The following is a 17007-nucleotide window of genomic DNA, read 5'->3' on the forward strand; positions in this document are numbered from 1 at the left end:
TCCTTAACTATATATATTCCAAGTTTCACCAAAGTCATACAACATCAAGAGACAGTAATATAGGCTTTCGTATTTATGACATAAGTATGGATAATTTAAGTTGATATTGTGTTTCAGGTTGTATCAGAAGAAAGGGCAATCGCAGAGCGTTACGCGGCGGAGCGCGACGCCGCGGAGCGTGACGCCAGGGACAAGGAGACGCGCGTTCTGTCGTTAACCAGGGAATTGGATGACGCCGCTGAAAAGGTTCATATTTATACAGCCTGTCAAGATAGTGAAGAAAAATAGTTTTTAACGAACTCGTTGGCGCAATGGTAAAGTGCTTGTCCCGGATTCGAACCCCGGTCGGGTCATGATGGAAAATGATCTTTTTCTGATTGTCCCGGGTCTTGGATGATCTATAACGTATTTGTTATAAAATATGGTATCGTTGAGTTAGTATCCCATAACACAAGTCTCGAACTTACTTTGGGGCTAGCTCAATCTGTGTGATTTTGTCATAATATATTTATTTATAACGAACTAGATTTTTTGCCATTGCAATATCAAATAGAATAGTCAAGTTTGGTCGATAAACACAGTGTTGTCAGAGCGCCCTTATTTATTTTCATCACTTGTATAGACGGTACCTTCATATAATTCTATATCGTAAACACTCTTCATGTTATACACAAATCGCAACTTTATTTAATAAATTAAAACATTTGGCATGTCTTGTAAAAAAAATTATTCTTAAAAATATATATTTTTTAAATTGTGGAACATAGGCCACTCACTATGTATGTTAGGAAGTTCTCTTATTTCGTTAGTTTATTATTATAAACAGCATTACCTTATTGAACATAATATTTTAAAATGTCATACGAATTTTCTATTTATTCCCCAACAGATCGAAGAATTAGAACGGTCGAAGCGCCTCCTCCAATCGGAATTAGACGAACTGGCGAACACGCAAGGCACGGCGGACAAGAACGTGCACGAACTGGAGAAAGCCAAGCGCGCCCTGGAGTCGCAGCTAGCTGAGCTGAAGGCGCAGAACGAGGAGATCGAAGACGATTTGCAGCTCACTGAAGATGCCAAGTTGCGTCTAGAAGTCAATATGCAAGCCATGCGAGCGCAGTTCGAAAGAGATTTACAGGTATGATGCTAAAATATACTTTATTCCTACAGTGTTAGGGACGATATTCTAAGTAAGGCACAGTTGACACATGTTGGAGAAACCGATTTCGAGATAGAGATAATTATGACGGTAAAATAGATGTTATTTCTATAGTAATAGGGGTGTATTCCATATAATGTACATCTGAACTCCTCAACCGCTTACAGCACTGACATGGTTTTTACACAAATTGTTTGTGAAAAACTTGTTTAAATATACTTGTCGACTCGACGACCTCGGTGGCGCTGTGATATATATATATATATATATATATATATATATATATATATATATATATATATATAATATATTATTCCTACAGTGTTAGGGACGATATTCTAAGTAAGGCACAGTTGACACATGTTGGAGAAACCGATTTCGAGATAGAGATAATTATGACGGTAAAATAGATGTTATTTCTATAGTAATAGGGGTGTATTCCATATAATGTACATCTGAACTCCTCAACCGCTTACAGCACTGACATGGTTTTTACACAAATTGTTTGTGAAAAACTTGTTTAAATATACTTGTCGACTCGACGACCTCGGTGGCGCTGATATATATATATATATATATATATATATATATATATATATATATATATATATATATATATATATATATATATATATATATATATATATATATATATATATATATATATATATATAGTTGAGTTAGTATCCCATAACTAGTCGCGAACTAACTTTGGGGCTAGCTTAATCTGTGTGATTTGTCCTAATATATTTATTTATATTTGTAACCCATAGGCTAAAGAAGAACAAGGCGAGGAGAAACGGCGTGGCATAGTGAAACAGCTGCGCGACCTCGAGGCGGAGCTGGAGGAGGAGAGGAAGCAGAGAGCCGCCGCGCTCGCGCAGAGGAAGAAGCTGGAGGCCGACCTCAAGGACAACGAACAGGCGTTGCACATGGCTAACAAGGTGTGGAAATAGGGCATATTACGCAAAGCTCAGCGCAGATGGCGCTACTGCTACAACAAACATTGCCAATGGAGGCAAAAAGCGTCAATTTTCAATATTGTTGCAGATTTACGACCAAAAATACCTTCTACGCAATCGTGGTGTGAGTTTAAAGGAAAAAGGAAGGATTTAGTATATTATCCAGAAAATAATAACATTATTTTAGGTTATGTTCTGCATTATTTGGTCAAATGTGGTCATAAATTGATATAAGCTTGATTTTGACTGAAGATCTTACCTGTATGAAGTACCTCTTACCTGTATGATCTTACCTCCATATTTTAATAAGTTTTCACGTGTGAAGTGTTCCGAGCTTCTATTCGACTGTTACTGGCTCGAAAATTATCTATAGTTTTGGAAGTTTTTTTATCTTATGGTAAACGATTTTTGCCAATATTTCAGCACGGAGGGATTAATAAAGTACTCTAAAATAAACATTTCAATCGACATAGCAAAAGGCGGCAAAGCTTTTGTGTAACTAATATACAGTGCTGTATTCTGGCGGGATAAATTTGCACTAATACTCCCTATTGGACTTTAATGCGATCTTCTTCTTTGCGTGTCGATGGCAAATCAACGCTCTATTGGGTGCTACCTAAATACATTGTTGCCAGAATCGAGCCACTTGGATGACTTCATTGGAGCTGCCATCAAGTCAGCTCGAGAACACGTATTTGGACACTCGGGACATGCGATCTTAATTTTGAGATATATGCATAATTCTATATGTGCTTATTCGTTATTGAATACAGACTTTAATAGAAGGGCTGCTAGTAAATTGAAGATTTTGTGTTCATTTGCAATTTTATTGTAAATTTTTGTTGCCATATATAGTAATAGCTGCGCCCTGGAGCTTCGTTCCCATAGGAATTGTGGGAGATATTTTGTGTTGTGCCAGGTTGTATTCTACCCGTGCACCAAATGACATAACAATCCGTCTAGTAGATTTTGCGTGAAAGAGTAACAACAAACATCTCACAAACTTTCGCATTATAATATTAGTAGGATTTTTTATAAAATGTGTAACACAAAAACAATAAAATCTTTGTCCATCTATATATGTAAAGTATTACATCCTTAGATGAAAGAAGACGCGACGAAGCAGGTGAAGAAGCTGCAGCAGCAGATGAAAGAAGCGATGCGCGAAGCGGACGAGGCGCGCGCGCAGCGCGAGGACGCCGCCGCCGCCGCGCGCGACGCCGACCGCAGGGTCAAGGTCAGCTCTCTCTCTCTCTCTCTCTCTCTCTCATCCAAAACTTTCGCGCTTTGAATACATAACTTGCTCGTTTTATTCCTCATGGTTGAGCGTCGTGTACGTGGACACGCGGAATGAAACACATACAATAACTTTCTTGATAATTGCCTTCTACATTTCACAGACAAGTTAACAATCAATCACGATGTTTTCCTTCACCGGAAGCAAGTGGTGGTCGATGAAAACTATACATGAGTGATATTGGCATACAAACTCATGTGGCTCGAGTAGGATTCGAACCTAAGGCCGCGCTCTGACTGGCTTAGACAAAAATCTACGCTACATATGTTTTTTTTTTAATAATAATAATATTGTTGATATTCCCAGGCGCTAGAAGCGGAGGCTCTCCAGCACGCAGAAGAGTTAGCGGCCGCCGAGCGCGCGCGAAGACAAGCCGAAGCTGAAAGAGACGATTTGCTTGACGAACTCAATAATACCTCTGCCAAGGTCATAAATAACACTCATTTTGAAATATTCCGCGTTGCTCCCAAATTAAGCCGTCATTACATTAGGGATAACATGTAATTGAGTGAGAAAGAGCTATATGTTGCGCGTCAAATGTCGTCGTGCGTCAAACTCGAAATTCGTAATTTTGAGTTTGATGTGAAATTGCGACATTTTCAACATAATATATTTTGATCGCGTTGACATGCAAGTTTAATTTTTTCACAGCTTAAGGTACCATCGACCTGGGTACTTTATGTAAATTTCAACTTTGTACTTGTACGCATTATTGGGAAAAGTTTCTTGACAGACGGACAGACGAACAAAGTGATCCTGTAAGTGTTCCGTTTTCACCTTTAGAATTACGGTACGGTAATTTAGCGTTCTAAAAATGAATATAAATTTCAGAGCACCCTACTAATAGACGAGAAGAAACGCCTGGAAGCGCGGATAGCGGCCCTCGAAGAAGACTTAGACGAAGAACAGTCCAACACAGAGATTCTCAACGATAGGTTACGCAAAGCACAAGTGAGTTGCATTAATCTCAATATTTATATATCCTAGACGTTTCCAACATGCATAAAATAACAATAAATTATATATATCATCAGTGAAACGTGTCCAGGTGTAATAGTTTAAATTTAAATCACCGCGTCTAGTATTGTAGCCGACGTATTGCTAATCCCTAGTATTGTGGTTGCCCCCATCCAGGAAGCGGTGATCACTTGCCATCAAGTGACCCGCTTGCTTGTTAGCTACCCTATTTCATAGAAGAAAATACCTAACTTTCTTTTTTTTTATTTTTTTTTATTTTTAAAACTTTTCTATGTTATATTTCACAACGGCCTGATTATTGAGGGTGTCAAAGAAAAAGTAAGCAAGCGAACCTTCGGCTCCGACGCTTACCGGCTGGGGAAGTAACCGGGCAAACGCTCAGATGAGAGAGTTTTATAATAATGTTTTTTTCTTGTAGTCTTGTTGTGTGTTGAGCCACAAACCATACAGACTAAATGTTAAAAGCATTCTCTGTGTGCTTTTTATATTTAGTCCGCCCTGACTATGGTTTGAGGCACCAGTCTCTTCGGTGGCGTGGGTTCATCCCACCGCTGTCACCATGTTGTGAATAAAAGGCATGCTAGACCAATGCTGATTTTATTCTCTTAACCGCACATAATAATATGAAACTGACAGGCAAATATCACATCACCATCTTGTTAAACAAAGTTTGAATAAATAAATACATAAATAAATGTAATTTCAGAACCAAATCGACCAACTCACAATGGAGCTGGGCACGGAGAAGTCGGCCACACAGAAGCTGGAGAGCGGCAAACTGGTGCTGGAGCGACAGAACAAGGAGCTCAAGGCTAAACTGGCGGAGCTCGAGACCTCGGCCAGGACCAAGACCAAGGTATTACTGGTTTTACTTCCTAGGAACCTTATACCACAAAAATATATGAGTTGTTAAAAATATATGTGTGTACCCGTTCACGAGTTGACGCATGGGTCATTGCAAACTCGCCGTTATTACGGCGCCATAGAGGTTCATGCAGGATAATTTGATATGCTGTTGACTGTACTAGTATTAAAAATGCGAAATTCGTATGTCTTCCGAGCGGCTAAATTATGCGACCTATTTGATGAAAATATCGCGGGCATTAGGCTTAATGCCCGAATCACGTGTTCAGCTTATATTCCCCCATGGCCATGGGGGAATATAAGCTGGACACGTGATTTATATTTCATGACCCGAGATCAAACATAGTCTGCCTCTGCCCCGCGTACGCGTAATTTGTGTGTAGTAACTGCAATAATAATAATTAAAGACCGACGATTAAAATACTAATTTCATTTTATGTAAATCTTCGTGGTTTTTATTATGATAATCATGAAATGATTTTTTTATCTTAGTTACCCATTAGAAATTAATTTCTCCAATAAGATGACGGCAGTGTAATATTTTCTTACTGATTGTACAATATCAGTAACATATCTTATTATCATAGTGATGCATTACAACCTGAGTTGAATAATTTCGAATATAAATATCGTCCACATTAGTCTAATAGTGTGACTTGTGTAGTAGTATAAACAATATATCAGTGTTTGAACCGGCATGTGTGACCCTCAGAGCGTGATAACCTCTCTGGAGCTGAAGGTGTCGAACCTGGAGGAGCAGCTGGAGGCGGAGTCCCGCGAGCGCCTGGCGCAGCAGAAGGCGTCCCGCAAGCTGGACAAGAAGATGAAGGAGTTGGCGCTGCAGCTGGACGAGGAGAGGAGACACGCTGATCAGTACAAGGAGCAGATTGAGAAGGTAGGATTCCATACGTTTTTAAACAGCTCCAGTATGTTCACATTTGAATAACAAGAGTGCATCGAATTTATTTATACACGCCACGAAAAATTGCCGTTATATTTTTTGGGTAATAACTGATGTAACTTAATTTATTTTTATGAGGTTAACTTGTAATCAATAAATATATTTCAGACTAGATGTTACCCGGGGCTTCGCTCCCGTGGAAATTTTGAAATGAAATATAGGCCATAGCAATCTTGGATAATGTACCTTTCAAATGATGAAAGAATTTTTGAAATAGGTTCAGTAGTTTCGGCCTCAAACATACAAACTCATAAACGCTTACCTCTTTATTATAATAGTATATAGATTTTGTTTATATAATTATTATTTTCAACATATAATAAAACAGTAAGAAAGCGGGTCTTTTGTTCACATGGTCAACTAAACAGACGGAAACTAACTAGAAGAACTACAAAAACTTTCCGATGAGAGAGATTGTTCATTTTCTCGGTTCATCATATCCTCGTCTGGTAAGGCGAGGTCATTATATTCGAGCGTCTAAGTATCTCGTATGAGACACAAGTCCCTCTCGATACATTTGAATCATACACCTTCCACTTCTATTGGTGAGAGCGGTATAAAAATTACATGCAGTAATAGTGACTGGCAAATGACTTCGTTGGTGTGCCCTCAAACGGCTGACGTATTCTATTTTTGCTCCAAATGTTGTAGTGCAGTGATGTGAGGAGTAACCTCACATTTACACTCAGCCGTTGTCACTTCTCCTGCCGCTGCCGAAAATATTTCCTTAAATACTTTTGCGGCAATAACGACGCGAGGGAGCGGCGGGCAGCGGCAGTGAGACGAGCGGAGTAACCTATCTTCGTACTCGTGCTGGCCACTGGGGTGGTCACTTCCTAGGTTGAAGTAACAAAGTGTGTATCCCGATGTAGATGAACGGGCGCGTGAAGGCGCTGAAGCGGCAGCTGGACGAGACGGAGGAGGAGGTGCAGCGGGAGAAGGTGTGCAAGCGCAAGGCGCAGCGCGAGCTGGAGGACATGCTGGAGGCGCACGAGACTCTCGCGCGCGAGTGCAACAACCTCCGCAACAAGCTCAGGTCGCCCGACTTCATTCATTCCTTCATTCCAACTTTATTGCACTACTTGGAGGCGAGATGAATCTTGTGTTTTGATTATTTCCCTATTTTTATTGAATATACACTTTAATATTGATTCTTTATATTAACAAACCAGCCGTTGTCCGCGGTTTCTTTAAATGACTAGATGTTGCCCGGGGCTTCGCTTCCGTGGGAATTTTGAGATAAAATATAGCCTATATCAATCTTGGATAATGTACATTTCAAATGGTGAAAGAATTTTTGAAATCGGTTCGATAGTTTCAGAGATTATCCGCTTTAGACAAACATATATAATTTTAATAATAGTATAGATTTAATTTAAAATATAGATTTTTTAAAGTGATATTGCAAAAAAAATATATTGTCGCATTTCGCATGGATTTTTTGATATTTTTCCTTATTCATTTTACCTAAGTACCTAAATAAACTGGGCTCAAGCTTGATACATACTATTATACACAATTAGTCCCATTAAGAATCCACAATTATTTTTCTTTAATATCTCCTATGCACAGACAGAGCCCACTGACAGTTTTATTATATGTATAGATTACAGTTATATAACTCAACAACATTACACTACATTATTCTGACTGACTATTGTAAATATTCATACGTTTACTCAATTATAAATTGCATTGACGTAATTACATATAAACACACTGAAATAAAATGAAATTTATTCATTCTTACATAATTAAAATATTGTACTAATTAATAAATTAATATATCAGCACTTCAGCACATAAGTAATCTATAAAAAAAAATCAATATATTTATTATGTTTATGTATTGCTACTTAGGCCCAAGTTACCAAGCGATTCCGATAGTGACTAGAGCAGCGATGGAAAGGTAAAACTGCTTCGAAATAACACTTCATCGCTGTGCTATATATACAGGCGTTATGTATAGAAATTGGCTTTTTAACACAATGTTCGTTTAACAACTGTCGCACCACGTTTTATGGTCAAATTAATGATCTGTGACATTAATCTCATGTATGCATGTATTTAGCATATTGGTTTAAATCTAAAATGTGTTAATTTGTCCATAAATTTACAATAGCCAATACTGGTTTTAGGTTTTGCATAAAAAAAATATCAAATTTCACTACATCATCATTATTAAGCAAAAGTAAAATATGTTTAACACATTCCTTTGAATAGACGATAAAGCGTACATTACATGTGATGTTGAGTTAAGACGTGTTTTTGTACTTACAATTTTGTTATTTATTTTCGTTTTCTGCTACTATCATATTGTTGGCAGCAGGCATGTAAAGCTGGTCTTAATATTCAATCTTGAAATGTGACAAGTTTATTAGTTAATTACAATCAGGATGAAGCCGAGGACAATAGCTCACAGCCGCGACAAATTGTTTCTTGGATTTTAAATTTAAATTATATAAAACTTGATATTATCTTGTTTCCCAAGAACTAAGGATTAGCACTCGCCACGATCCTGACAAATGTTCTTTTATATGAATATGTAGTTTGTATTCCAGACGGCAAGGTGGAGCCATCGGGCTCTCGGGCGCGTCGTCGTCGTCGCGCATGAAGCGCTCGTCGCTGGCGGCCGGGGCCGGCTCCGGCGCCGGCGCCGGCTCCGGGGACGAGTCGTTCGACGACGTCAACGACACCACCAACAGCGTCGAGTGACGCGCCACCACTGGCACCGCCGGCACCGGAGTGGGCAAACACTTTACTTAGCTTTCTGTTTATGTCCCATTAGTCTAGGTGCAATGATGGCGCCACTATCGCACTACAAGATTGTTTTTTTTTGGTCGCCGAGATAAATATCCTTGTTCATTCTGTAACCTTTTCAACGTGTATGTTTCCATTTGTGGTCGCCGGGTCGAGTATCCTCGATTATCTGGAACGAAAGTGACTGAAAGGCTATTGACGAATTGAGATGAACCTTACGAACCGGTGCTAATGCGCCTGCCAAACAATTGTTTATCTATCGTGTCTCGATTCTGCGCGATCGACGGGAAATATCAAAATTAATAATTGAGACTCTCAACATTTTCAAGGTTCTTGTATAATCAATCATGATAGTGACGCACGCGTCATTGCAGCCTAGATTATCTATAATAGATATTTTCTTATGTTGATATAGGTACTTTTTATATAGCTTGAAATTTAGATCATAAATTTACATTTTCGTTTATGTAGATTTTTATTGTAAGGCTGCATAGATTGTTACCTCTTTCAACTGGGTCTTTGTTTGGGTAATATAGTCATGGGCTTAAGCCTTTTTATAATCAGAGTATGTTCGGGTGAATACGATTACCCGTATCTGGTTATAGACCTATTTATTCAGTAAATATATAGTCTGTTTTATCATAGACGATTTCATTATGCATTGTTCATTTAAATGCCTAAAGGAGCAGTGTTTTATGAAATATATTTGAATTGACTGTGTTCGAGACTTGTTTAACTGGCATTTTATTTTAATAATTTTGCTTTAAATTTTATCTAAATTGTTTCCTGTTGTCTTTGATTTTGCATCAAAACTGATATTCAATACCTTTTTATCTTCTAATATATTTGAAAATGGCCTAATTGTAGTAAGTATAGCATTATATAATCATGTTTTTTATATAATTAAAATGTTTGCTCACTCCCGACGAACAAGGAGCTCAATGTTGCAATTAAAATGGTAGTTTTTGGCTTTCGACTTAATCGTAGTAGGATATTCAGTTCTTATGTGTAATCGGCATAAGCAGTCATTTAGTTTCAGTGTATGTTTTGAAATTCGCGTATATTATACTATATAATATTGCTTCTTTCATTAGACTAGGTCGGCCAACTTGTTGCACGACTTGTAGAAAGTATTCTTAGTCTAGTTTTGACAAAGAATATACGAAGCGAAAGGATTAATTTCATCGATAAATCTTTTACGACGGAATCAATTTTATGAACTGTTGTAGACGTTGTCATGTTATATTTACTGCCAAACGAAGACTGTAAACAGTTGCTGCATATTAAGAGGCGTATGGATCAATAATCCGATTGTTTTACCCATCAACTATTTTGTATCTGTATTTACACCCTTCTCAGGGTGGTGAAACTTTTCGAAGCATTTAAAACAGTTTGTGAATCTCTATATACAATTGGACACCAGTATTAATACGAAACATTCCTTACAATCGAGATTTATCTATTTTGCCTAGACATAGTCTAAAGTAAAATGTTAAATTACTCATTGGGTGATATTGTAATGAAATTGTGTAAAACAAGTATTACTATGTGGCAAAACGTACATAATTCTTATATTATTGCATTTTACGCGACTGAAAGGAAGACTGTTGTTGCGACAATACGTGCCCATGATACGCTCGCCGATGATACTTCTCTCTGTGTCTGGATAATACTAGATTAGGTTGGTTTTCCACTGAACTGAAAGAGATAACTGAATATAATGTTTACAAGTATATTTAAAAAAAAAACATATTTACTAGACACATTATCTCTAGCGCATTTATTGAATTATTTTTACATATAACATGTTACATAGCTGTTACCGAGTAACGTAGATATAACCGTTACCATCTTGCTGGTGTGTGGAAAACCAACCCTTGTGAATAAGAATGAAAATGCGTCATTTTCAAAAGTATCCCTTATCTATTCTACGATACATCAATTGACATTTACGTATTTTTCATACTGATTCGTCCAGTGTTGGTCCTCAGTGAAGTCCCTCGGCCGAGTCCAGCGCCAAGCCTCACACAATCATGTAAATATATCAGTGTCTCACTGAGCGCTTAGTTGCCATACAAATTTTAATGATAGTTATGTAAGGACGCGCTTTATACGCGAGGGGAGCGTCGGCGCATTAAATGTCATAGGATTTCCCTCCAATGCGCTTGTTTAGACTACTTTAGGTTCTATATTGTCACATCGGCATTTCTTTGTCAATCTGAATTGAACTCTACGAAACAATTTCGTGAAGTCCATGGACTTAAATGCCTAGCGAGTCTGAACTTAACTGTCACCAGTACAAATTTTCCTTAGTCCAATGCGCCGGCACAACTCTTAGCTATTTTATTTGAGCATTATTTCCCTTCTCAAGTTTTGATATCTTCGCTAATGTACATACACAGACGGCGGCGAATGTAAATTTGTTTACAAACGAAATGGTATTATTTGTATCGCCAGGCGCTCCGCGCTAGAATACGGCTCGCTTCGGCTGGATCTCACTAAAATGTGCCAGAAAAATGTACCACAAACAATATTTTTTGCACAAGTTAGTGTATAGCCAGCCTTATTAGAGTTAATAAGACGTAGTAATAAATTGTGGCCTTAGTTTTTATTATGGACTATACGTAAAAACTCGCTGTCTGCGACAGACCACACCCTATGTTATTCTTCACACATTTTTTTGTACTATTATATACTGAAGTCTTAATTATTGTAATGACCCTTTTTTAATTATATAGTTTTTCTGAATAATAATATAAAATTTAAATGTAAGTAAACGATTGAAAGCATAAACATATTTTACATATTATATTTAATTATTAACAATATTGATAATTGTAAATTGGCGTTAGGTTGTAACAAGTTATCAGTTGGTATGCCAATTAAACAATTTTTCATGATTTTTAAAATAATTTGTTTTATTTACATATGTCTTGCTGCTGGTTTGGGAAACGATTTGGCTAAACATTTATCATTATATTACCCCCTTTTTTCACCCCCTTGGTGATTCGTGGTGACGGTTTTGTGACTACTACTCTAGTAGCAAACAGTAAAATGAGTCATTGTGGCATATAAACTCATGACACCTCACTGATTAGGATCAAACCCAAACCTAGGACCATTCACCAATCATAAATAAATCATAGACGGACATATTACTTTATATTATTCAAGCAATATAGGTACTAGAGGTCCGTTTCGAATAAAATATTTTCACCAAATGTGTTGCACAGCCGCCATGTTTGTTTTTTAACGTCACCTATCTAAGAATACTAGGGAAGCGAATGTAACGATACCTCAATTATGTAAATTCGTTCAGCGGTTTTGAAGATACGATGTAGGTAATAAAGAATATTACAAACAAGATACGCACAAAAAACAATACTTTTCCTTCAGTCGGTAAAAAAAATTAAATGTCATAATTTGTCACTGTCTCTAAACTGTCAATTTCACAATGCTTACAATATTTTTTATTTATGGTTGGTTTGCTTGTTTTACAGCACTCTTGTGTTCATTTATTGGATTTATATTTGTAAATGAATCTGAACCTGTTATCTCAGAAGCGAAGTTAATTGTAGTATAATACAGAATCCGCCGCTGCGTGCATACATTTCGTCATGGCCGATCAGATTGATGAGTACTTCGACACCGCCCTAGAATTGGTTAAAGCCTGTGGAAACCTTATAAAGGATCATGTGTCCGGATGTAATAAGTTCGAGTTGAAGTCTTGCGATATCGATTTCGTCACAGAAATAGACAAGAAGGTCGAAGACACGTTAATCGGCGGATTATCGAAAAAGTTTCCAACGCACAAGTTTATTGGCGAGGAAACTGTGTCAGCTGGTGCCAAATGTGAACTTACTGATGATCCGACGTGGGTTATAGACCCCGTCGATGGGACTATGAATTTCGTTCATGGTTTCCCTCACAGCTGCATATCCGTCGGGTTTGTTATCAATAAAGAACCTGTTGCGGGTATAATCTACAATCCCATATTACAACAGCTTTTTACGGCGAAAAAAGGTAAAGGCGCATTTTTGAATGAAAGGCAAATATATGTGTCTGAAGTAAAGGAGCTGAAGAATGCATTGATTAATTTTGAAGCAGGAACAAGTAGGGATGAGGAGAGATGTAAGGTTGTTCGAGAGAATTTCAAGAGAATCACCACTACTGGTCATGGAGTGAGGACATTAGGATCTGCCGCTTTGAGTATGGCTATGGTGGCACTAGGCGGGGCTGATGCTTACTTTGAATTTGGAATACATGCTTGGGACATTGCTGCGGGTGCTATTATTGTCAGAGAGGCTGGCGGTGTTTGCATAGACCCGGCAGGTGGGGCTTTTGATCTCCTTTCTCGTAGGGTGCTCTGTGCTGGCACTATGGAGTTGGCGCAGGAGCTGGCCAAAACATTGGCACAATATTATCCAGAAAGAGATTAATTTATTATTATCTTAAATTTGTACCTGTTATTATGTGACGAAGTTTGTATTTATTTAATTTGATAATTTACTATTATCAATGTAATATTTTGCTTTATTAAAAAAAATATTATTCCCAGTTTAATTGTAATTATGATGTTTGTCAATACATAGTTCATATGTAGAACTTGAGAGGTTGTTTTCAAAAATGTCTATTTTTAGACTGTAGAAAATAATTGAAAAACTTTGTTAAATAGAAAGTAAATTGTTAGATCAAGAGTTTACAGTGTGTTAAAATCCTTATTACCTCAACTGTTATATTACTAATTTACATGAATTGAATATTGGCTTCCAGAGGAAAACATGAAATTATGACCTTGGGAATAATGGAAAATAATGCATTATTCCTATCAAGATAACTGATGTTGTTATGTAAATTTCCTTCTAGGTAAGAACACTGATTTATGTACTCTAGATAAGGCAATGTGATTTAGTAATGGTACTTAATATGATGCAATCTTTTTCCTACCACTCAGCAGATATTCCTACGAAAAACACATACTGAAGTACATGTTTTGTAGAAATATCTGCTGAGTATAATCTGCAGAGTTATGTTATTGAAAATAATATTCTGACAAGGAATATATTTTTCGGTAATTTCATATTTATTACTATGATCTCAAATAATTACATTAGCTTAATGATCAGTTTGTTAGTCGGTTAGTAATCTAAAACTTGAAATGCCACTGTAATTTGAATGATAAGAGTTGTTACCAAATATACTTCTATGACGTACTTAGTACCTAGAGTATAAATAAAAGAGAAACCAATATTTGTAAATGTTTTATTTATAATATATTCTAAACACCTACTAACATTTGTGAGTATCTACACATTACTTATTAATAGTATTTCTTGAGAACATTTCAAGTACTATATTTAAATAATTGACCAAAAAAAAGTAAAACAAGTGTCAAAATGTTTAATATTTTGAGCAGTAAGAGTTTTTTAAACGTCATTGTCTAATTCGGTGGTTTGTATCAATAATTTAACAGCCACAAATTAACACACGTTACAATTTATCTATTTTTATATATTGATATATTTTTTATATTGTCACCCACTGTGCGAACTTGGTTATCAATTCTTACGTCAGTCATTTATCAGTTAAATATTTATCAACTATATGATAAGTTACATTGCAATTTGCATTACTCCGTCTGTAAGTTATAAAGTCAGTCAAATTTATTATTGGTCTTTGTGGTATTTACATACATTGGAATGTTAGTATAGCCACAACTACATGTATAAAGTTTTATAACTATATAATTATTATGAGTACTGTCAAAAAACTCCCTACATACTTAACAGTTTAAAAGTTCACAAGTCAATTTCTCAGTCTTTAATTAATTCAAAATAAGTCAGTCGTTAAGCCTTGTAAAAACTGTCAATAAGTTACGTCTTGAGTCGAAAGTTTAGAAAAAAGCAAAGTAAAGAGTCTTTTTCTTAGTATTTGTGATTGTGTCAGTGCCTTTAGTTCACTCTAGCCTTAATCCGGTCGGTGTCATTACTGTAAATCCTGTCAAGTTTACGTCCCGAGTTCACATGCCAGAGAGTGAGTATCTTAGTCGTCATTTTTTTATTTTATTCTTGAATAAAATAAAAGAAGTGTCCTTCAAGTCGTAGTACGTCTACAAATAATGTCGAAAAGTCACGTCATGTTCATCAATGTCATATATTCAATTTCTCAGTCACAAAGTTTTCATTTAATTACTGGTGTGCATGGAATTAGTAGGTACTGTGTAAGTACTTATTAAATCCATGCTGTTGTGTTCCTATAGTACCGCAAATAATGTCACAAATTTATGTCCTTCTCAGATGTCAGATAGTACGTTCGGCACCCAAAGAGTCAGTGAGTCAGCTTCGCAGTCATAAACTGTTCAATGTTGTGCCCTCAAGTTTCGGTTGTTCATAATTTTAAAAATTGAACTTCTCAGTCACTAAGTTTTCAGTTAAGTCAAGTTTTTTTATTCGTAGTCGAAGTTACCAAATTCTGCAAATATTATCAAAAGTTATGTTGTCTTGTTTCGTACTTTCACCAGTTATACTGACTATAGTTTCACAGTCACCAAGTTTTCAGTTAAGTCTTATTCAAGTCGTAGTTCCATCTATTACTACAAATATTATCATAAAGTTTTGTCTTCTAGTTTTGTATTTTCAGCGGTCAGAGTCAATTTCTCAGTCACAAAGTTTTCAGTTTAGTCTTTTTCAAGTCATAGTCATCTAATACTACGAATATAGTAAAAAAACTCTAGTTTCGAATGTTCACCAGTCAAAGAGTCCGTTTTCAGTTCAGTCAAGTCTTATTCATGTATATATCATTTATCTCTATCTTCGTCTTATTATGTATGCTCTAGTGTGAGCGAGTTAACACAGTCAACAAGTCAATCAACGAGTTAGTTTCACAGTTAAGTTAAATCTTATTCAAATCGTACTCATTTATTACAAAAATATAGTCACATATCTATCAATAAAATTAATAAAGCACGCATATATATGATTAGTTTTTATAACATAATGGCCCTTCTCTCATTGCAGCGCCCGTCAGGGCCCTTAATTGGTTCTAATTCTATGAAAACACCTGTATTACATTAAGGACGCAATAAATGATTTGATTTGATTTGATAGTTTTATGTCTTCTAGTTTCGTATGTGCATCAATCACATTCTTTTTCCAGTCACTAAGTTTTCAGGCAAGTCAAATGGTAGTTATCTATTACTAAAAATATTGTCACAAAGTTATGTCTTCTAGTCTCGTATGTTCATTAGTAGCAAAGTCAGTTTGTCAGTTAGTAAGTTTTCCAGTCAGCTTTTCAGTCAGTAAGTCAAATTCTGCAAATACTGTTGAATCCGCAATCAAAATATTAATTTTGGTCTGTGAAACACGGTCAGTCGCTATCATTAGTCATAAATTCACACTAAGATATAGGTAATCGCCACGTTGTAACTATGTAAATTACAATTTTTATTTGTATATGTCAGTCGAGTCATATTTAAAGTTGTTGCACCAGTCAACTTTGGCGTTAACTTTAACCTACGCGCCGCAGTTTAGATACAATGGAGATTTTTGCATTTTTCTCCGCAGGTTAAAGTTAATTCGTAAAATTTACTTTTGTTTGTCAAAGTTCTTAATTATCTTAAAGTTGTCCAAAGTCCAAGTTATTGTGTTATTATTAAGTCTGTTCTAGTTATTGAAAAATGTATTTAAGTAATCAGGGGAAGAGGGGAAGCTTCATGATAATCTGTCAAATTTTCCTCGTCGTTCGACGTCTGTAATATTGTCATATCTATTATCAAACATTACTCTGCCATCATCAAAGCCTCCCTGGTCTCCGTCTCCTCATGTTGTTCAAGTCCATGGGTTTTGGCAGTTCCTTCAGGGCGTAGGGGTCTGTGTGTATCGCCGGCATACGATGTGGTAGTCCTTCAGGGAGGCTCTCGTCCTCTTCGTACACTGCCCATTGTGCAGGACTGAAAATAATATATACAGTTCCATTAACATATATTTTTTAAATATGTTTTATTTAGGCCGAAAGATCATCATTATAT

The 17007-nt window shown here is 36.4% G+C and overlaps 3 protein-coding genes across 5 annotated transcripts in view; 2 read left to right on the forward strand and 1 right to left on the reverse strand.

Annotated features, from left to right (window-relative positions):
• The window catches only part of zip (zipper), a 69565-nt gene extending 60527 nt beyond the window's left edge, over nt 1–9038 (forward strand). For 2 of the 3 annotated variants that reach the window (XM_053751454.1, XM_053751455.1), the window contains 10 exons: nt 118–246; nt 890–1138; nt 1933–2103; nt 3224–3358; nt 3725–3844; nt 4250–4369; nt 5103–5252; nt 5973–6155; nt 7094–7257; nt 8783–9038. In XM_053751454.1, coding sequence (XP_053607429.1) covers nt 118–246; nt 890–1138; nt 1933–2103; nt 3224–3358; nt 3725–3844; nt 4250–4369; nt 5103–5252; nt 5973–6155; nt 7094–7257; nt 8783–8936 — 1575 coding nt within the window. In that variant the 3' untranslated portion in view covers nt 8937–9038. Of the gene's footprint in view, nt 1–117; nt 247–889; nt 1139–1932; nt 2104–3223; nt 3359–3724; nt 3845–4249; nt 4370–5102; nt 5253–5972; nt 6156–7093; nt 7258–8081; nt 8131–8782 lie in introns of all 3 variants that reach the window. The other variant, XM_053751456.2, reaches the window with a different exon arrangement.
• A 3372-nt stretch (nt 9039–12410) lies between these two features.
• LOC128673539 (uncharacterized protein) lies at nt 12411–14233 on the forward strand. The gene has a single exon (XM_053751460.1). It carries the CDS (start codon nt 12599–12601, stop codon nt 13418–13420), a length of 822 nt encoding a protein of 273 aa, XP_053607435.1. The 5' UTR covers nt 12411–12598; the 3' UTR covers nt 13421–14233.
• Nucleotides 14234–16632: 2399 nt separating this feature from the next.
• Nucleotides 16633–17007, reverse strand: part of LOC128673537 (chorion peroxidase-like) — a 47453-nt gene continuing 47078 nt past the window's right edge. The window contains exon 13 of the mRNA XM_053751457.2: nt 16633–16929. Coding sequence (XP_053607432.1) covers nt 16773–16929 — 157 coding nt within the window. The 3' untranslated portion in view covers nt 16633–16772. The remainder of the gene's footprint in view (nt 16930–17007) is intronic.

The sequence above is a fragment of the Plodia interpunctella genome, chromosome 11 (assembly GCF_027563975.2).
Source record: "Plodia interpunctella isolate USDA-ARS_2022_Savannah chromosome 11, ilPloInte3.2, whole genome shotgun sequence".
In the NCBI taxonomy this organism is placed as follows: Eukaryota; Metazoa; Arthropoda; class Insecta; order Lepidoptera; family Pyralidae; genus Plodia; species Plodia interpunctella.